General features: G+C 38.5%; 2 protein-coding genes across 3 annotated transcripts; one reads left to right on the forward strand and one right to left on the reverse strand.

Moving 5' to 3' along the window:
• Positions 1-979: 979 nt before the first annotated feature.
• Positions 980-16,334, forward strand: ltv1 (LTV1 ribosome biogenesis factor). Of its 2 annotated transcripts, none has more exons than XM_064321540.1 (11): positions 980-1,204; positions 2,709-2,840; positions 4,431-4,631; positions 7,429-7,516; positions 8,296-8,428; positions 8,799-9,033; positions 10,449-10,576; positions 11,630-11,766; positions 13,665-13,717; positions 14,338-14,538; positions 15,052-16,334. In XM_064321540.1, exons 1-11 carry the CDS (start codon positions 1,202-1,204, stop codon positions 15,163-15,165), a joined length of 1,425 nt encoding a protein of 474 aa, XP_064177610.1. In that variant the 5' UTR covers positions 980-1,201; the 3' UTR covers positions 15,166-16,334. The 2 variants fall into 2 exon arrangements, with proteins under 2 accessions (XP_064177610.1, XP_064177612.1); XM_064321542.1 differs by having other exon boundaries at positions 981-1,204; positions 8,814-9,033.
• Positions 16,335-19,378: 3,044 nt separating this feature from the next.
• On the reverse strand, positions 19,379-20,742 carry sf3b5 (splicing factor 3b, subunit 5). Its single transcript, XM_064321543.1, has 2 exons — positions 20,581-20,742; positions 19,379-19,978 (listed from the first exon to the last, which is right to left on the reverse strand). Exon 2 carries the CDS (start codon positions 19,967-19,969, stop codon positions 19,709-19,711), a length of 261 nt encoding a protein of 86 aa, XP_064177613.1. The 5' UTR covers positions 19,970-19,978; positions 20,581-20,742; the 3' UTR covers positions 19,379-19,708.
• Between the last annotated feature and the right edge of the window lie 1,280 nt (positions 20,743-22,022).

Consider the following 22,022-nt stretch of genomic DNA (forward strand, 5'->3'; position numbering starts at 1 on the left):
GACTCCACCCCTTGAATCAACTCCAGACTACTGGCTCCCAAACCTCTTCTCAGGTACCCCCCAGCCGGATCAAGGAATTTGATGTGTTCCACGTCTAGCATACCTGATACAACTAATCAGCCACTGTTAGAGCTTTCTTGTGCATGCACTAATAATGCAAGTACATACTACAAGTCTTTTTTTATTTTTATTTTTAATACCATGTGCTGTCTGCACAATGTTTTTGTCTTTTTCTAACTGTTTTTAATACCACGTACTGTACGACTGTATGTGCAGTGTCTTCTCATTTTTCTAACTATTTTAATACCATGTAAGCTGACCTTGAGTGCTCAGAAAGGCATCTGATAAACAAAATGTATGATTATTATTATTATTATACAGCTGGTCAAGGAACAACTGAGCAGCTAGTTGCATGATTACATTTGTTTCGAGAAAATGGGGAAACTACTTATAAAAAAGCCTGTAATTCATACACAGTTCACCTGATATGGATGTAAATTCCCTCAAATTAAAACTGACAATCTGCACTTTAACCTTGTATTTATTGTTTCCAATGTGCTAGAGTACAGAGCCAAACAAATAAAATTGTATCACTGTCCAAATGCTACTCACCGTACTCATTTTTCATTTTAAAAAAATATCATAATAGATTTTTATTTTGAAATGGCTTTTTTTTAAACAATACTTTTTTTAAAAGCCTTCTTCCAAGATTACCCAAGACTTGCATCTTGACGGTCGTCACTCATGCCCGATTACTCTTGTCTGATGGTAAGAACCAAATTCAAGCAGAAAGGGGATAAAATACATGAATTTAATGTGACCTTACCTAGCTACATTTGTTTATAAAGAAATATTTGGCAGTAGCTTAACAGTATTTCCTATTTCACTGTATACGTATTAAATCATTTGTTTGTTTTCTAGAAAGAAGAGACCGATTCATAGCTAGACAGATATATTCACTCGACCCCTACATTTTAGGATATGATCGTATGGTCCTGTCATGGCGGAGGCAACGTGTGAGAAGTCGTACATGCCAGCTTTGGATAAAAAATAACTTTTCTTTTTTCCGCCTGGGAAATGCTCAATTTTGAGAAATAAGAGTCAAATTCTGATCGTTATGGTACCAACTTATACTGTTGCCAATAAATATCTGCGTGGGTAACATTTTTAGCTAAAATACTGACAAATATTCTGTTGAAGCATGGTAAGAAACCTTTATTTCAAACGCGTGTATTCTGTACGTACTTGAATGTTCTTGATAAAACATTACCTAGGTAGCTATGTCCCAGTCTTGTAACATTAGCTTATTCGTTGTGTATTTCTGGGTGAATTAAAATTCCCTACTGTTGTTAACGTTCAAAGAGCCACATGTTTTGCCGGTTAGCTCAGTAACAACTAACAGTGGTAAAAATAATAATGCCCCAACTTGGCAAATTAAGATGATGTTAATGTTGGAAAACCGTCAGTAACTTTCGACGCAGACGGGTAACTAGCTAACGAAATAAACAGATTGGAATACAATGAACAAAGTTAACTGAATTTGGCAACTAATTTGGTGAGGTCTATATTTCGTATCTGTATTGAAACTAGCTAATGTTAACCTGTCTTGCTTAGTTGGCTAATGTCAGACTAATATTTACTTTTTATCTAGGGTGCTGCTACAGTGATGTTTAGTTAGCAGCATAGCTTGCTTAGCTAGCGTGGTCCCACTGTCACTTTCGTTCATTAGTTCATGTTCCAAATAACTGTTAGCTTAGGCTTAGCTATAAACATAGAAAGATTTAAATCGTTCAACACAGGTAGCTGGCATGCTAGCTAGCCAAAAGCTAGCTAGTTGTTAGCCGTGTGTGCAAAATAAACGTTTTGTTTTGTTTGGTGAGTTTGTGAAATGTACAAAGACCCCCCCTCACCGCCGCCGCTTTGTTTCTTGTCATTTCCCTTATTCGTTTCATTGTGACAGCTGACCATACTTAAACTGGGCCAAATGGAGAGGGAGTTCACTCTTTTAGTCCCTAGGTATTTAAACTCAGTCATGACATGGGGATCCTTTGTGTATGCTGGTTTTCGTTCCAAACACAATTGAAATCCCAGAATTTTAACAAGCATGTTTAGAGGGATTGTTTGTTCTAAACCACATGTCAGTATTAGCTATGCATGCTATAAAGAAAAAATCATATGTTCACATTGAGCTATATTGCAAAAAACTGTATAAAAAGAGGTAGCAAACAAAATTTTTAAACATAGAATTCTGAATCAATTAGGTTGTTGAAAGTGTTTAAGTAAATCATTTTTATTAACACATTGCAGGTTTGGCTCGTTATAATTTGCGCTTTGAATTCTTCATCATCTACCAAATAGTTCGTTTTAGCGGCCATGTGTCCACATCTTCTACAGAACGATTCATCCCCTACTGGCCAAATGTCAACAAAACGTATTTGGAATTAAATGGTAACCATAAATTTCACTTAGCTCAATATACCTCCTTACGCCATTTAGTGGGCTATATCTTAAAAGGAATCAAGCACATAATGTCAAATCCAGAACGATTTTCTGTCAGCAGCTCAAAGAACTTTCACAGAAGTAACAGTGGCAACATACACAGGACTCTGTGCACAACTTGTCAACTTGTACCCACTGACAACTGATCTACCTGTTCTGCTGTTATAAGTTTTTGTTTGTCTTTTGAAAATAATGTTTGTTTTTAAAAGCCGCACAGAAAGAAGAAAGCATTCATTGAGAAGAAGAAGGCTGTGACCTTTCACCTGGTCCACAGAAGCCAGAGAGATCCATTAGTGGCTGATGAGAAGGCCCCTCAGCATGTGTTGATACCTGCCAGCAAGGTAAAGCTATTGGCATGTAGCTGCTGATGCTAAGGCAGCTGTGAACAAAATGCACCTAGTGGCAGTGGCTCGATCCTCAAGTTATATTTGCACCGTGTTTCTATTTGTGTTCCCATTCCGAAATGGGCAGTCTGTTTACTATAGAGGGTATGCATTGATGTCACTTTCCATACGCCCCCTCAGTCGGGACTGAGTGGCAAAACATGCTGCGACATGGCTGCCTTTAGTAGAGGAAACTGCAAAACCGGGAGTAAAACAAATGATTATCTGCTTAAATTAAAGGCAGTTGGACTCGACAGTGATCCTTACAACTTTCCAAAGAACCAGTGGTCCATGGACGTTCAACAAGAAATCTTTTTACAGACTGCCAAAAGCTAAAGAAAAGAGAAGCAAATGCATTGCTGCAATTCGCAGAAACAACTCGAATCTAGGCACTGAAACGTGGATTTGCGGTTGTTATTTTGTGTCAGGTATGTTGGATCTTTGGGTAAAATCATACCTTAATAATTTATATGCTTGGCTACCTAATACTATCTAACCATCCCCCCTTTGTTTGTAGAACACAAGGCTCATCATCATAATAAATGCTGACAAAAACTTTACAGTTACACAGAATATAAATGAATGATGCTAAATATTTAATTGATGAGTAGTCAATACAGTACATAACTTAAGGTATGATTTTACCCAAAAATCCAACATACCTGACACAAAATGACAACCGCAAATCCACATTCCAGCTGTTTCTGCGAATTGCAGCGATCCATTTGCTATTCTTTTCTTTAGCTTTCGGCAGTCTGTAAAAAGATAGCTCCGATTTCTTGTTGAATCTATTTGTACAGTCAATCGCACAACAGCTCTTTCCCATTTTAGATGTGTTTTTTGTGTTTTCGCAGCATTCAAGCTGAACGCTAACACTGCCACTCATAGTCTTTATGCCACTCAGTGGGTGTAACCACAGTGACTTCCACCTACTGTAACGTCATGTGCATATACCCTCTATTTATAAAGCAGTCACAAAGCATAACTTCTATGTAATGTTCTGTTATACTTTTTACAATCTTCATTCCTAATCATTATCACAAGTTTTACACTTTTTTTGGAATTTATGTCTATAGGCCTCATTTACTTAAAATTATGTCACTTGTTCTTGAGAACAATTTGTGTGTTATTTTGAATTTAGTAAAGACCAGTGGAAACACCAGTTTTTATCACAGACTGGTATGTGTCAAGGTTTAGCCTGGATACTTGTTCTGAAATGTTTTAAAATTTTTGTAATGGTGCCACAGCGTAATGACAACTGTTGTGTTTCTGGTCAAAACCCACTGATGTGATTTTATTGAGAAAGAACAGTCATAACATGAAAACTTATGTCCAAATTAACATTTGTGACCAAATGCAGGCTTGGGATACTTGCATTCGACCGTTTCACTGGAGAGGTGAGAAACGTTGAGTAAAGCTGGTTAAGATTAACGTAAGGATCAGGCACAGAAAAGACCTCTAAACTTGCATCCATGTAAAAGTATCCTCTGGTTGACATGTGGTATTGCCTGCCAATGCGCATCTTGCCATCCTGGTGCTGTTGTCTAGGTGGAAGCTGAGAAGAGGAAAGAGGAGCAGAGGCAGTTTGGTGTGTTCTTTGATGATGACTACAACTACCTGCAACACCTCAAGGAGCCTGTGCAGCCCACAGAGCTGGTGTGTGCCAGCCTTCCGCCGAGAGAAGGCCAAGTACTTGTCACCGAGGATGGAAAGGTGGAGGAAGAAGAGACTGAGATGCACACACTTCCTGTAAGACAACTTGTAATGCCCTGCAAATGCAAAATTTTAAAAAGCCACACATTGGAGCTGTAGGGTTGCACATCCTTATAAAACAGGAGGTTCCGATGGGTAGATGAATCCCTGGTTAAGTACCAAAACGTTTGGTGTAGCATTGTTAGCATTGTTAGCATTGTTCAGTATTGGAGGGTTTCAGTCAGTGGGGTTGTCTTACTACACACTGGTGACTCCTGTGGTTGATTAACCCTCCTGTTCTGTTCATTTTTTAGGTACAGCAAAAATGTTCCCGGGTCAATCTGACCCAGTGCATGTTTAAACATCCAAAAGTTGTCAGAAACCAAAAAATCCTAATGAACATTGTTTGGGTACCTCATTGCTAACAATTCAATCAAAATTTAGTGCAATGGTGTTATTCACCTCTCACAGATCATGGTTTCATTAGGATAATTCACTCGTTTTTCATAAAAAATACATGTTCAAACTATTTTTTCTGTATATTGGAAAAACCTAGATATAAAATACACTAGTTTTACATAACATTAATTTTTTTAAATTTGTTTTACATTTTTAAACATTTTTTTTTCATGGGGTGATGTTGCTAAATAGAGATGAGACACCTCTTCTGTTCAGGGTCAAAGTGACCGGTTCACTTAAAATCAAGCCAAATGAGTCATAAGGATTTTATTGAAAGTAAACTTTATTTATGCAATGTTTAGAATGTTTAGAAATGAAGAAATGAACAAAAATGAACAAGAGTTGAGCAATATGAACGAGGCGTGTGTATGTGTGTGTGTGTGTATCTGTGTGTCTACACAGCACACGAGTGACATGTCGTCACGTTATGCTTTTTGCAAATGAATTTTGCACGTTGCACATGTCGTGCTCATCTTGACGTCATGCAGACCTGGCACCTCTTCCACTTCCTTCTTCCCCCAGCAGCAACCTAGAAAGATGAGGGAGATGATTACTATGTCTTTTTGCTGATCCCGATCCCCTGACACGCACGCATGCATGCGCACGCACGCACACACACACACACCACACACACACTTACTTACCTCAGGCACTGGTGTACTAGGTGCAGCCCTCTCCTGGATCTCCCTCACTGTGGCTGCAGTGGCTGGGGTCCTTGTGCTGCCTCCGTTGTATATGCAGTACCACGAGTGCCTTCCCCAGCTCCTCGTGGAAGATGCGCCTCTTATACAGCTTTGACACGTTCCACTCAGGAAAAATCTCCATCCAGATGATGAACGCATTGTAGGCCGATACATCAATTATGTTATAAAAGATGCCTAAAGGCTAGCACGCAGTCATTCGCTTGGTGCTGTAGGACCCTGTTACTTTGTCCAAGTTGTTCCACCCCCCCTTTGGTGGCATTGTAATCTAGGATCATGCTTGGTTTCTGGTCCTCTCTGGTGCTGATTTCGGAATTTTTATGGAGAGTGCTCATGAGACACTAGGGCTGTGGTGTCTGTGAAGACGAACTTGGACAATTGAGGGGCCCTATACTTGATCACCAACAATTCGGCATATCTGCACTTTCTTGCACTTTACAGGTGAGGTAGGGATAATGGATAATAAGGAGAAAGAGTGTTTGTATGTATGTGTGTATTTGTGTGTGTTAGATTGGGGTGAAATGTGTGTGTGTGTGTGTGTGTGTGTGAATCGGCATGTATTACTATCTTTGTGAGAACCAAATGTCCCCACAAGGATAGAAGGATGAGGAAAATTACACAAGGTGGGGACCTTTTGCTGGTCCCCACAAGTTCAAGAGGCTGTTTTAGGGTTAGGAATAGGGTTAGGCATGTATTGGTTGGGGTTAGGGTTAGGGTTAGAGGTTACGGAATGAATGTAAGTCAATGGGAAGTCCTCACAAGTATAGCAATACAAACGTGTATGTGTGTGTCTGTGTGTGCGTGTGTGCATGCGGGTGTGTGTGTGTGTGTGTGTGATTGGGGAGAAATATGGTGGGAGGGAGTAGGAAATACCTTATGTCTCACATCTGCAAAGAAAGAAATGGTCTAAATTTAACTCTTCTGACCCCTTTTAGCCTCCACTTTCACTGCCGGGTCAAATTGACCCGAACAGTATCTCTGTGATATAAACATACAGGGGGGGGTTGCAAATACATGAAATGAACGATTTTCATTTAAAATGTTGATTACACTAATTAAGGCCAGTAGAAGAAGTTTCATACTGAAAAATGTTTTCTAAATATTTTTCCTAGATTTTCAAACTTTAAAAAGGGTCAATTTGACCCGCAACATAACAGGAGGGTTAAACACCTGCAGTCTACACCAGTCACATGAGAAAATATGGTTAGGCCAGGGGTGCACAACTCCGATCCTGGAGGGCCGGTGTTCGTGCTGGTTTTTTTTTCCAACCAGTTGCATCAGCTTTAGTTTTCTGACAGCTTTATAAACTACGCTATTTCAGTCCTGTACTTGAGCACAGTAAAATCTTAAGGATACATTTCCAGTCTGTGGCTGTAGCTGGTGCTTATACAAATGTCAGATCAAGATATGATTGAGCTAATTAAATAATAAAGAGCGGAAGTTGGCATGTTATCATGAAACGGATCGGCCCTTGTTGTGCACCCCTGGGTTAGACCCACTGACCAAGCAAGATATATGGTGGACTGAACAGTAAAAATTAGCTTTTAGAAAGAAAAACAGGTATAAGAAGTTGTTTTTTTGGTTGTTTTATATGTGCCTCAGCTTGATAAAGATAGGAAGAATGTTTTTCAGTTCATGACGTGTAGTGATGAGGACTTTTGCGTGGTTGTTTTTCCTGCAATATTATTTTTCAGGCCGTTTCCATCAATTTGCCATCCTCTGTTTTCGCATCTGAGTTTGAGGAGGAAGTGGGTTTGTTGAACAAAGCAGCACCTATATCAGGTGAGTGGTCTTTGTCAGTGCATTTTCCAATATCAACTCTATTAACCCTGGTTCATGTTAAAAAAAAATAATAATAAAAAAAAAAGTTGAGTCATTGAATTTAAGGGAGCTTGACCTTGAAAGTCATTGAAAAGTCCTTGAATTAGATGTTAAAGAAGTTGTGGAAACCCTGATAAAAATGAAAACTATCTGTATACTATAGAGTTATATTTACAATCCAAATTATTTACAATTCAATAAACTTTTAAAATGATAATTTACCTGCATAAATCAGGGAATGAGACAGAGGCAGTGCTTTAATTATGATCACATGCTCCAAGTGACCACATCTTGTTAGTAATGTGAAATATAGTATAGCAGTAAAGATCAGACGATGATAGTGCTCCTCCTTGTGAACTCAGTTATTCCTTTGGGTCTGCAGTTGAAAACATTGAACATAACATTCTTGAAAATATTGGACGTGTTTTTTCTCGGAACACTATGAATATAAAAACATATGAACATGTTGATATCCAACAAATTATCTATATACAGCTGTCAGAAAAGATTTGGAGCTTGTGGTTAGTGAAGTTATCGTTCAATAATGTCAGAGTCGGTAACCATAAACTATAACTAAAAAATGCAGTGTGGTGCTATAGTTCTAGATTAAGCCTCGCCAGGTATTTCATTGACATCTCAGATTTTCTTGGAATTTTTCACAAAGAAGAATATATAACACATTTTATCACAAATGCTTTTGAGAAACTTGTTATAATCTTTGCTGTTTGTTGTTTTTTAAGGTCCAAGGCTAGATATGGATCCTGATATTGTGGCGGCCCTAGATGAAGACTTTGACTATGATGACCCAGAGAATGAGCTAGAAGATGACTTCATTCTGAAGGCCAACAATGCTGTGGGAGATGAAAATGAGGAGTAAGTGTGATCATGCCCCTTTTCATCTTCAGTATTTAGAATTCTCTACAATTTATATTTTATATCAGTTGTTGTCAATGTAAGGATTGCAGTGTTGACGGAGACTGCCTGCAACCAAAATATCTCCCTGTAGAATAATTTTGTTTTTTAAGTTTAGTTTACTTGGAAGATACAAAATTGGGTTCAGAATAACATGAGATTTGTGGTTTGAATGCAAAATCTACAAATTAATTATCAACATCTCCCTCTAATGAGGTCCATTCATTATAAAACACATTTCTTTTACTATAAAGGTTTCCCAACCGTGTTATACTGTTGAAGAAATACATTTGCTTCAGTATTTTCATATTGCAGACTGTTTATGGGTCAGTCTCTCCCACTGCAGTGACAGCGATGAGTGGGAGGACACAGATGAGGAGGAGAGTGGTGAGGAAGAGGATGAATACAATTCGAATGGCCCTCTTTCAGAGGATGGGGACCGTGCGATGCGGGAGTTCATGTTTGCAGAGGAGGAAACAAAGAGCCGTTTCACTGAGTACTCCCTGACCTCCTCAATCATGAGAAGGAACGAGCAGCTCACCCTCCTTGATGACCGCTTTGAAAAGGTGAGCGATGTTCCCCAGTGTTTGCAAAAAGTTGATTCCTTTAAGAAATTTATTTAGAACAGGACCTGATTGATTCAGACCAGCTCTGGGACAGAAACAGGTAGGGTTGGGTGGTATCCGCTAAACCGGCCAACATTTTACCACAGGGTACGGTATTACCTGTTAAGTTTTAAAATGACATTGTAGGGAGTTGGAGGGAGTCATCAATGCAACATGCTTAATTTATGTGGTCACTGCTGTATCGTCCGAGCCTTTTCAGGTGACAAAAAATGTGATGGTGCTACATGTTCCATGCGACACATGAAATGGACACCGTTCGTATTTTCAAATACCTTGGTGTACCGTCATACTGCTTGATCCTAGCAACAGGATATGCTGGATTAGGGTGTCACTCAGCACTTATTTGATCAACCCATTTCACCTAATCAAAGGTGAATACAAAAACATACATGTGGCTCTCAAAAATCAGGGAGGCAACAGCTGATTTAGGATCTTGCATCTGCACTATGATGGTAGATCCTCAAAGATTCAAAGGATAGGGTTACATTCTGGCCTGTCAAGCGAATAGGATATGAACTAGGGCTGGCACGTTAAGAAATTTTGAGGAATCAATAAATCAGGACAAAATGATCAAAATATCAATATTTTTATTATTATTATTTTAATTGAAAATGTATCAAACAGTTCAGTATTCAAATACTTCTGGGTTCACATCCTGTAGTTTTCATTTGCGTATTAGTCACCACGACTAAACGTGAGAAACAAGAGGAAATCTCCTTAAAACAATATTCTGTTCAGTTAAAGAATTATAAAATGCAGCGAAAACTACCAGCAGGTAAACTGTTATTTGAACAGTCACAACATCACAAAGTTCTGAACCACGCCCATTCCTAAAGCATTGATATTTTTTGCTGTAAGTTTTGCTGTATCTGTTGTACTTGTCTTTGGGCAGCAGTGAGAGCTGGACTGTAAGGTTAGAGATTTGCTCATTAAGCTTTAATACTCGGATAATGCTGAAAGCTATCATCTCGAGCTGCTCTGAAAGAGATTGTATTTGTCAAAATGGAACAGCTGTCTGTTATTTAACTTCAGGTCTTCAGTATAGTGGTCTTGCACAGAAGCCAGATAAACCCTGCCATCTCTCCAAATTCATGAACATCAAGATGGTGGGGCTTCCTGCTGAGTTAGACTGAAGGCAATGAACTGTATCTCCATAAATAGAGCTCATCCTTTCAGCCTGGCTTTTCGGTTTGCTGAGCTTAAATAATGAAATGGCTCTATTCCCAGAAAATGCCAAGACTATAAAATCTCAAGATCCCAATTCAGTCATTGACTGACTATTACAGTGCACACTGGAAAAGGGTCTTTTCTGTTCCAAATGCAAAAGTAACTTTAATTTTCCCTTCTTCCTTCAGTTTTTTGAGCAGTTTGACGATGACGAGATTGGGGCCCTGGACAATGCGGAGCTAGAAGGTTTCATAGACCCCAACAGCATTCGTCTGGAGGAAGTCATTAAAGATTACTACATACAGAAGGCGAAAGAGTGAGTTTGGGGCAACTGCTCGGTTTATGTTCTCTACAGCTGCAGGAACCTCTATAAATGAAACTGAACTTAAGATAAATGTTTATGGAAAACAGTGGGATTCAAGATGGAAACCGGCATGGTTTTAGAACAAAGAAATGTATTTTTTTCATTGTGGCCATAAAGAGTAATTCTGAGACTAATTTTGCCTTATTGTCAATTGCATATCTCTCATAAATAGGGCTACCAGTTTGTCTGCATCACATGACTTTGGGCATTTAAACTTGTATTTTAATTTTTATGCTCCAGGGGTCACTTGTAGGCACTCAAATCCACAATGTCATGACTGTGCGATTCAGTGGTTCATTTATGACATTTTTATTAATAAGGAAGCAATATGAACATGGAACATGCAATGTGCCAACTGACTGGCTCAAGAAAATGGTACTGCAACGTGACTAGGTGATTTCTAGGATAAATATATATTTTCAAACCTTTCTGAGTGCCAAAATAATACTTTGTAATTGTCCATGATAATTAACTCTGTCAGTGAAAAAAGATGCAACTCTTCACATGGACATGTTTTCAGCAAGCATCATCAAGCAATGACAAGAGATGGTTAAACAACTGGCTCTGATCAGATCAGATTTTTTATATATGCCTCTGCTGAAAATCAGTTCTGTATGTATATTAAATATCACTGCTCTCATTGTGACATTTCCCACTGCTTCAAACAAAAGCATCCTCTGTTCAGCATTTCAAAAGTACTGTCTTGTCTGTGGGCTTAAATAATCTGTCTAAATTTAACGCGATTGTTGCTTGTAAACATTGCTATCAGTTAGTCTGGATTTGATTAGTGGTAATTACTTTATCAAAGTGAATGTTTTGGATGGTAATTGGGATAATGTTGATTTTGTGCTGGTCGAGGACTGAATTGAATGTGGGGAAAAAAGCTAAACAAACTGCTTGCCCCAGTTATAGAAAATATTAAAACGTACAGTATGTGAAATACATTGTGGATGGTTTACCTGCCTGAGTGGATTTAGTGATTAACATGTGTATATGTGTGACTAGATACCAGAAGCCTGATGACTTGGGTCCAAAAGCACTTCCTGCTGTGAATGAAGAGGAGGAGGAAGAGAAACCAGAGATAGAGACTATACTTATCGAGGAGCCACCCACAGAGAAATGGGACTGTGAAACTGTACTCAGTAAGAACCACGTCGTGACTTTTAGAGAATTCTATTTTGGAAAAAAAAAAAACATACAAATTATACATGTATCATGAACTAACTGAAGAACAGTTTTTAAGCATATGCAAACTACAATTGTAGCAATATTGACATACTGCATTTTTTGTATTGCCTACCTATGTTTACACTCAAGAAAGAAAAACCATTGTTTAAATATGCAAGTGTTATTTTGCCGTACTTTGTTCAACAAGAAATTGAACAGTTAATCTCTGTTTACATTTTCAAAATGAGTGAATAGCAACATTATATTTCGCATTTCATTTTTTTTCCACTTTACACAAAAGATTTTTGTGTTCCGTTACACCCAGGGGTTAAATTGGGGATGGACGCGGGTGGACAGCGTGCACCCATCTTTGGTAAATAAATAAATAATTTTGACCGGCAGTTTTACAAATAACTATGACACTCCAGTCCATTTTTCGTATGCTCCAGTCCATGTGTTCCCTCTAGCCAGTTACTCGCTCAACCAATCAAAAATTTGAAGAAAAAAAACTGAGGCGGAACAGTCGTTTGTATAGACAGTCACAGAAAGAAAAATATCGTTGATTGTCTTCATTGTTTGGAAGCGGACGCGGTAGGTAATTTCATTAACATGTAATTTCATCTATGCAACATTTTAAAGAGAGATGAATAAACAGCCCCCACGAACGCCGGCTATTATTAACGCCAACTTTGATTGCTTGAGCAAAATCAGCAGGTTGCTGGTCAGCAGCTAAGCTAGGATTGAATATTTCCCACATACATAATGTTTTATTCAGCGGCGACTGGTGAGCTGAAAATTGGTTGGGCGCAAAACTTTCCTTTAAACTAATCATTGATCTCAACCTGTTTACATTAGTAATTTTTCCTTTCTTATCAAGCGTGCCAACGATCGGACTAATCAAATGGCAACTAGCCTAACACACAACGTCTTCATACCGTGTTAGGGGGATTAAATCATAAATTCAATTTATCCGTTAAAAATCTGTTTTAATCACCAAGTAGTCTACACTTAACAAACAAGATACACCAGTCTGTTATCTACCGTGTTAGCTTTCAGAATAACCAGCAAAAACAAAACCTGCACTTCAATTTTGTTTACAATCTACGCATTGCAGATATTTGCCATGAATTTGAGTGCGGAGAAAGAAGTGCATGTATTCACAAATAATGTTGGTTAAAAATGTGCACAATTTCGTACTGCAAATGAAAATAAATGTAGGCTATAAGGCCTAGGCTACTCACTAAAACTGCCTATTTGGGGAGAGCTGGCTATATATGATAGTATTGCTATTGAGTAGCCTATTTCGTGGATTAATTGCAATGATACTCAGAGAAAATCAGGGGAAGATTCCGCCACTGTTTAGTGATTAAAACGGATTTTTCTAAATCACATTTATCATGTAATCTCCCTAACACAATGCGAAGAAGCTGTGTGTCCCTTTCCAATTGCTTAGTCAGATCGTTTGCATGCTTGTTAATCACTGAAAATTAATTAAAACAGTTTGAGATCAAAAATTATCAGCATTAATGACCACTCAACACATTAGAAACTAAGTTTTATGTAAAACTTGCACTCAATTTGATGTAATATCATATTCTTTTTAAAACATTGTTTTCCTTAATTACAATTATGTGCACAATACATTAAAGATACAACTATTTTGGGCTGAGACATTCTTTGGTTTGTACCTTTTTTCACCCACCTCCCACTGGATCTCAGGGTCCACCCACCTCCCAAATCCCAGTTTAACCCCGGGTGACACCCGTTATATTCAAATTGAATTAAGACCCTTGCATGTGTTAAACTGATCGTCATACCTATGTCTTACATTAGTTGAATGAACATTTGACTGTGTGTGTATATATATTTGTAGGCACCTACTCAAACCTGTATAACCATCCAAAGCTTATCCAAGATCCACCTAAGGTAAGTGTTAATTGTGTTTATTCATGTGTAGAGCATTTGTGCAATGTTTTGGAAAAAATAAATTGTAGATCACCTGATATGATGCACTATTCAAATCTAATTGTACCAGGTTAGTCATATATTATATTGCATTGTACAATACATTGTGTTGTACCAAGTCACAGTACACTACAACATGTAATAATCTTTGATAACATGAGTGAAACTCATTATGTTATCAAAGATTTTTTTTTTCCCCATTCACATATGAAATATCAAAAAGGAATTCAGTGAATGGGCATATATTGAGGTAATAGTTATATCAACTTCTGTAATTGTGTATGGCATATATATAGGTTGACAAGATAATTAGCACTGCTAATTATAACTAAGAGAATCACAACCATCTTTAGAGAAAAGGCAGACTGCTGTTGGTACATTATGAACAGTTTTTTGTGCATGTCACACAGGAAGCTAAGGGCTATTGAACTCCCACAATAACACAAAAGCTGTAAAATGGTCTTCTTGACCAAAAAGATACCTGCATTCATTTCAGCTTGAGTAACCATCATGACCAGGGGTTGACTGTGGAGTTTGTCATCGTGTGTGTCGAATGGCTGACTCGGAGCTTGCGTTTTCAGCCGAAGCCTATCAAAGTGTCCAGCAAGACGGGGATCCCAAAGGACGTTCTGCCAGAGAGAGGCCTCACAGCCAAGCAGGCCGAGCGCATGGAGAGGATCAACGACCTGGACCTCCCCCGTGTCTCCACGCAGCCGCGACCCAAGGAGGAGGACAAGGAGGCGAGGAAGGCCAGGAAACAGGCCATCAAGGAGGAGCGGAAGGTGATTCACACTCTACCACAGCCTGTTGTCTGTGTCTTCAGTGTTATTTGTTTTGAGTTAAAAAAAAAAAAAAAAAAGTATTTGGAAAAATAATTTAGGAGCGCATATACTAATTGGGATGCATGAGTGTACTACTAAATTCTTCTGCTTAGGAGCACATGCTCCTTGCGGAAAAAAATGTTAGTGTAGAACCCTGCAATTGGTCTGTCTTTCCTGTATTGGATGAACTTAATAGAATACCCCCCTGCATAGCTAAAAATATGGATGTCATTCACAATTTGTAGTTTTGGATCTGTTGACCGTTTACAATGTGGTTGTGGTCGGTCATGAAATTATTGAAGTGGAAACATATCTGGAACCCATTTTTTCCATGGAAAATTGTTTTTTGCCTTTCAGTGTGGAATCCTCTGTACTCTGTACTGTCTGTTTTCTACCGGCAAGCTTCAGCGTTCGTAGTATTGTGGAGCTAAATCAAAAATGTGTAGTAACTGCTGATTTTTTTCTCCCAAACAGGAAAGGAGAGGTGAAAAGAAAGCCAATAAGATGGCATTCAAGCAAGAGAAAACCCGGCAGGAGAGGGAACAGATGAACCTTCGGAGCAACATGCAAGGCCTCAAACTGTCCTAGCCTCTGCTTTGCCTAAACAGCCACCCATCTCTTACCCTGACTGAGAACAGCTTTCAACTGAGGACACTGGCACACCTTACTGCTGGAACCCACCTAGCTGTCTTCAAACCACGTAGGGGAGGTCCCAGACATCACCGCAAGTGTAATTCTGGATGCTCCTCGCTCATCTCTATGGCGGACCAAAAATGCCAAAATTAAAAAATAAATGACTCTATTAATAAATATGAATGCAAGAAACAATATACATTCCTGTACTTATTTCTTGATTCAAATATTTATTTCCTTATTTCTTTGTCGATATGATAATGAGGGGGGCGCAGCTATTACATTCAGGCATAGAAATCCTGCAGTTTGTTTGAGACCGAGAGGGCAGTTCTGAGTGTTCAACTTGAAATACGAAATACACTGTGCAAACTCCAGTGCAATCGCCTAAGAATTCCATGTTACATTTGGCCCTGCTCTGCCCTACTAACGTAGTCAAAGCAACCAGGTGTTGAAGCACAGCATGTACAGTTGATCGGCGCACTCTTGTATCAATCAACCAATGGGAATAAGTTGACACCATTACGTACTTTGATTGACAGCCCCCTCATTATTAAGGACAAGGAAATACAAAAATAAATACAGAAATGAATGACAGGAAATAAATATAGGGAAATAGGCAAAATAATTCAGAAATACCCATTTGTCATATTTTTTTTTTTTTTTTTTAGATTTTCTTGCGTTCCATATTTACTTACTAATTTATCAAGTCTTTTAATTAATTTGGCATTTTTGGTCCTCCATACAGCTCACCTGGAAGTGTTCGATGCATGTATATATCTGGCCACTGTGCCATTTTTAAGCCTGATTTTTGTACTGCATTTCCAGGAGGTTTTCATTGTTGACAGCCAGGTTTGTTGGGCCAGAAAACTTTCTAGAAATCTGGAATTTAAAGAAATATTTGTCGCTCTCTGGACTCTAATTTTATTGTGAATACTTTCTCGGGCTTTGAAATGTGACTGGATATTTGGTCATCCACAGAATCCTCTTGCAAAAGGAGATGAACTGACACTCATTAACATACTGAAGCAATTACATACAGATCAGTGGATTTCTCAATGTTACTCGTAATACAATGAGCTTTATTTGCATTTTTGCAGTGGAAAATAAAGTATGTGAAGGTGAAATGTGAAATTGTTTTACTAACACATTTTATACACCTTACCATAAACAAAACAAAATTCTCTAAATGGGAAGATGTAGCCATTGTGCAGAGGCCTCTGTTTTTCTGTGGTGCAGTTCAGTACTGTAGGTTTTGTTGGTTCCTTTCCATCAGTAAATCTAACAGCTTGAAAATGGTCTGTCATTAGGGTGTTTTCAGTGTAATGGGCCCAGGACAATAATAAAATAAATAAAAATAATAAAATTAACGTAAGATGTACAATTACAGAATTTAGACTTGCATTACAGTAAATAGAGGTGTACTTTTTATGTATTGCATTACACCATATAACTGAGAACAGTAATTTTGTGGACCTGATATGGGTAGTTTACCTCAAACTTAATGTGTAATCTACTCATATTTGATTTTCATTTTGCCTTTGTGTTAAAACCAGATTTCCAGAGATTTAGAACAGCAGTAAAACCAGTGAATTTCTTTCTTCTGCTGCCATTACACATTAAAAACGAATTGAATAGATTTTTCATCTAATGCATTAGCATATGAAAATATGCAATGTTGTGTGGTGTGTCTGCACCTGAGTACAAATTGAATACGCTTACTCCAGAATGCCTATACCCTTTAGTTACTCTAGGAAAGGCAAGGCCAGTTAATTTCTGCTGTAAGCAATGTAGTTAACACATATACAACTACATATCATATAGCAGTATGGTTCAATTATTCATAGATGCTCATTTGGCATGTTCAATATGTGAATTAGCAGTTTGCTTAAAAGTAATAGGTACATCTTGATCCATTGAATATTCAGCACGAAGGGATGGTATAAATTGGTGACGTGCAACTGGCAGGGATGGATCTGAAAATTTTGTGCAGGGAAATGAGGCCCCCCTTGCATGCACATGCACACACACCCCACATCTAGGGGACCCTCTGGACCCATTAGTGCCTAGGAAAGCTTTCTGTTATACCCCCCTTAGCTCCACCCCTGGCAACTGGTCCTGTCTGTATAAATACACTAAAGGAAGGCTAGAGCACCAAGATTATTCAGTGTTAATAGTTTTGCAGTTGCTTTCCTCAGCATTACATAGGTCATGGCTGTGGGTGGGCGTATGTGAAGAGAGTGGATCAAATTCAGCTTTGACATACAAATACAGTGCTTCAGGAACATTGCATACTTTAGAATTAAAACTAACTGCATTGTTAGACTAAATAACGGAAATACCACACGAAAAAGGACTAAGTCTGAAGTGGCTAAATCACAATTACAAAGACAGCTACTCAAGTGAGTCATTAAGTTGAATGCCAATCATCAGTGTCAGCTGTAAAAGGTCTGACAATCATCATTTTCATATATGCATGTACAAAGCAACATGAGGCAACTAACAAGTGTTCCAAAGAGGACAAATTGTGATGAAAGGTGCAAAATTATTTACTGTGGCAAGAGGAATAGAGTTTGAATAATTATGATAGCCTTTGCCAAATGAACAGTGGTTGCAAGTCGAAGCTCACCAGGAGAAGTGGGTGGATATGATGGGATAGCTGCTAAAAAAAAAAAGAATTGCATAATTGAATCAACACCTATGTGACCCACTCTCAGCAAATATGAGCTTCAAAGCTGGTATTGAAGGCAGGGTTGCCATTTGGAAACCACTTGTATCCAAGGTTAATGCAGATGTATAACCTGGTGTAAGAATCAGAAAACCTGAACCTCTGAGCAAAGGTAAGAAGTAATTATGGTCCGAGTCATCTTTTTCCTACCTCTGGAGGTTACATTTGGAGAAAGCCAAAGGAAACCTTCTACCTTCATTGTATGTTGCTAACTGTTAAACATGCTGGTGAATCTGTAATGGTATGTTGGTGGCAACGGTGCTTTTTGCCATTATAGCCTCATTGTTTTTTGTTCTTCTTATCCGTCCATATCACACTCTTCCTCAGGTGAGAAATACGCTGCTGAAAGTAGGCCTGCTGTCCGTGTTGTACTGTTTTTGGTTCATTTTTTCACACTGCCAGTTTTTTTGGGAATGCGCACAGAGCTTAATAAAGCCTGCATTTGTTTAGCAAGTTGATAAGCACCTTTGTGATGCCTGTTAAGCCCGATTGTGGTTGTCAGGTTTTTTGTGAAGCCAAAGACACCCTCGGTATGTTAAGCTTCCTTTGTAGTACACCCCCAAGAAATGAATACCTCAAGTTTTATGTGCCCTGTCCAAATCAGTCACTGTTCTGAATCAAAACGACTGTTACCAAGGAAACGCGTCACTGCTTGTCGTGCATTCTCTATGAAGTACTCTCCTGCCTTGTTACAAATGAAACCTGTCCACCAATTCCTACAGGGCCCGTTATTTAAATCATGAGGGCACAGGCAACATTTCAGCAATATTTGATAAAACTGAGATTTATTTTACATTTCTTTGCAACTACCTACTTTTTATTGATGTTATGCATTTAGGTCAGTGTCTGTTTTCCCCCGTTATGTAAACCCTAGAGGCTAAAGTGAGCTGACAATACAAAGGATGCTCGAAGATGCGCCTTAACTGAATGCTTTTTTAAAAATGCTATGGAAATTTTGTACTGCCAACTACTGCATGCACTGGAAAACTAGTGAGGGGAATGTTCGATACAAGAGTTTGCAGGAAATAATCACAGTACTTGGAACTGTATAATCCTGACGTGATAAGACGTGCACAAACATGACTGAAAACATGACATTCGTTAAAAACGAGCGACAAAATCATTCAAGTTATACAATATGAGAAATTTGATAAAACTCCTGTACAGGGAGTGTGTGGTTAAATGTACATACTAAAAAAGATTTTGGCTAAGCTCACAAGACTGCAATGTTGTTTGTGTTAAATGCCATTGCCCCAAACCTCTCATGTTTAAATATTCAGTGCAGCTGGACCTTAAAGAGATGAAAGTATGTTCATTTCTCCCATAAAGGCATCAGTGTAATGTTTCAACAGGAAAATTAAACTAGGCAGAGTTCATTCACAGCCACGTGTCTCCCCACATCGAAAGCCCTTATTTGGTCACAGTAAATTGTATCACAAATACTTTGTCTATGCTCAACACAGCATTTTTATTATATTAACGCTTCCATTCACTTTCAGGAGCCAACTTCAAAACACCATGATGCTAAAATTCAAAAGGTCACAGAAAATCACCACTGTACAAAGGTTCAATTTCCAAAAATTGTTTTTTCCATACTCAAAATTGAATTGGTGATATTTTGATTAGTGTGTTCTATGAATGGCTCTGAGAATTTATTAAAGTAAAAAAAAAAAAAAAAAAAGAAGAAAAAAAAAGTGGCCTGTGTGTCCATCCTTGGAAGGCCACTAGCACTGACTAAATCACAAAATACTCTCTCCAATCCTACAGTTCAGATTATGCATCATCCGGCTTGTCTGCTGGAGGGCCACAGGGCTGAAGCATCTTCTCCATGAGGTTAAAGCGTACACGGGCTTTGCTTTCGTTTTCGGCTATGGAGAAGTAGTTCAGCAAATCGAAATGGCCCATGTATGAACAGTACGAGTCCCGGTGTTGGTTCACCAACCATTCCCACTTGCTGGTGTCGGCGTGGCCAGTCCCGATGTACTTCGACTGCAGATGCTCCAGCTGGCTGTGAATGTTGTAGCGGTCTGTCATATTGGACTGCTGATAAAACACCAAATAATTCCGTTTTAGAATTCAGCTATGAGTGAGTTTAATTGTGCAGCATGCAACTCGATTCACGTAAACCAAACATGGCATTAGCGTACTTCTTCGAACACTAGCCAATTATTATCACATCTGGTATGATCATCGGACCTGCCTGGTGACTAATTCAGCTGACACAGGTGGTTAAGTATATGTGTTAGTTAGGTACTAGCTAGCGGATATGGTATCATTGAAAAATAATGCCAGCTAGCCAGTTGGCCAAGTACAGCACAGTTAGCCAACTAGCTCAAACAGGATACATTCAACTCCGCTCTTAAGTTATAACTGGTTACAGTATGCTGTTAAGTAGTGCATACGTTACAATGCAACACACATATTTGTATCATTGTTCGACCATCTGGGTATACAACTTGTTAGGTAGGCTAGTTCATAAGAAGCCACACGTTTAGCTTCAACTAGGTCCAAGCCCACAACGGAAATGCTTTAAAAAATGGCGTCTAACCGCTAACTAGAAATATGTGTTTTTTCCTTTATAAAGAAATAAACGAATCTCTCATAATTTATTAAACACATTAGAAAAAAGTATACTAGAAACTTACCACGAATTGTTTGCAAAGGCGACGATTGGTTCCTTTTCTGCGGTTAAAGTATAGACCGTGCCGTCGTCTTCTTTTGGATATTTCTTCTTGTTCTTTGGTTTCGTTTAACAGCGGTTCAAACAGCAAACGGGTGCATTACCGCCACCCACTGATCTGGAGTGTGAACTGAGGAGACTCCCAGAACACTTGCGAATCCCAGCCCACCCCCCCAAAAACCCTCAAATTCTATTAATCAGCCCTATTGTTTTTAATTGATCTATGAAACATTCCATACACTATCCCCTGTTGATTTCCTCCCCTATTTCTTGTAAACTTGTTCTCAAAAATTCTCTTTCTCTCCTGTATTTGCTACAATCATTAATGATGTGAAAAACAATCCCTTCTTCCCCACAAAATTCACACCTACCTGATGCACCGAGCAGCGGTTTGTTAGCTGGAGTGTTGGAAGATAGTTTTTAACCAACCATTGCTCAGCCTATTTGACTTCTCCGATGTCTTCATACACTTTTTCACCAATGATTTTCAATGACTTTTGCATGACTTCTCCACAACCTTTAACTGAATTTCCATGACCAAAACAAATGACTTTATCTCAGCGGGACGATTTAAAATTATTTATTGTAACACTAAGTAAAATTAGGTCTGCATCTGAAACATATGGTGCCTCTCTAAAACAAATAAACACCAGACAGACACACTTAGATACATTCTTTCATATTTTAATTCGAATAGTTTAACATTTTGTCAATGTCTCAAACAGGGCTCGAAATTGCGACCATTTTGGTCGCATATGCTCCCAAAATTTAATCTGTGCGACTTCGAAATATAATTGGGAGCATTTGTGCGAGTGAAAATAATTGTTCTGGTGCAACCTTTTTTTTTTCTTTTTTCAGTCGAACGTCTCTTCCTCTGTACATTCGCTAGTTAGTACACTCAGTATGTGCACTCAGTTAATTTCGAGCCCTGATATATTATTGAAGCTGCACTTCCCTGGCATATTGTTGGCACAGTAGGGCCTACGTTTACTAACTGCTACATTAGCAGAAGCGTGCCTGTTGGGCGTGCCTGTAAACAGACTGAGCCAGACCGAATTAACTTCTCACACCACCAAAATACCGCGAAGGTTACGTGCCAATTTACGTTTTATTACTATACATACCATTTTTATGATTGGATTAATTAGCAATTGTATTTGATGCAACTTTAGCTATATTTCCATTAACTTTTCCAAAACTTTTCAAAAAATATTATTTTCCATAACTTTTCCAGGGCCTGGAAATTGCATTTTAAATTTCAATGACTTTTCCAGGTTTTTCATGACCGTACGAACCCTGTATTAAAAGGGCTTGTTAATAAAAATCAGATAATCCACAGAGCTTTAAAATAATCAGATTATTTAGTGGTTTTGCCGATGAAAATGCACCTATTTTATAAATGAAGTT

This window comes from Anguilla rostrata, chromosome 2 (assembly GCF_018555375.3).
Source record: "Anguilla rostrata isolate EN2019 chromosome 2, ASM1855537v3, whole genome shotgun sequence".
Classification (NCBI taxonomy): Eukaryota; Metazoa; Chordata; class Actinopteri; order Anguilliformes; family Anguillidae; genus Anguilla; species Anguilla rostrata.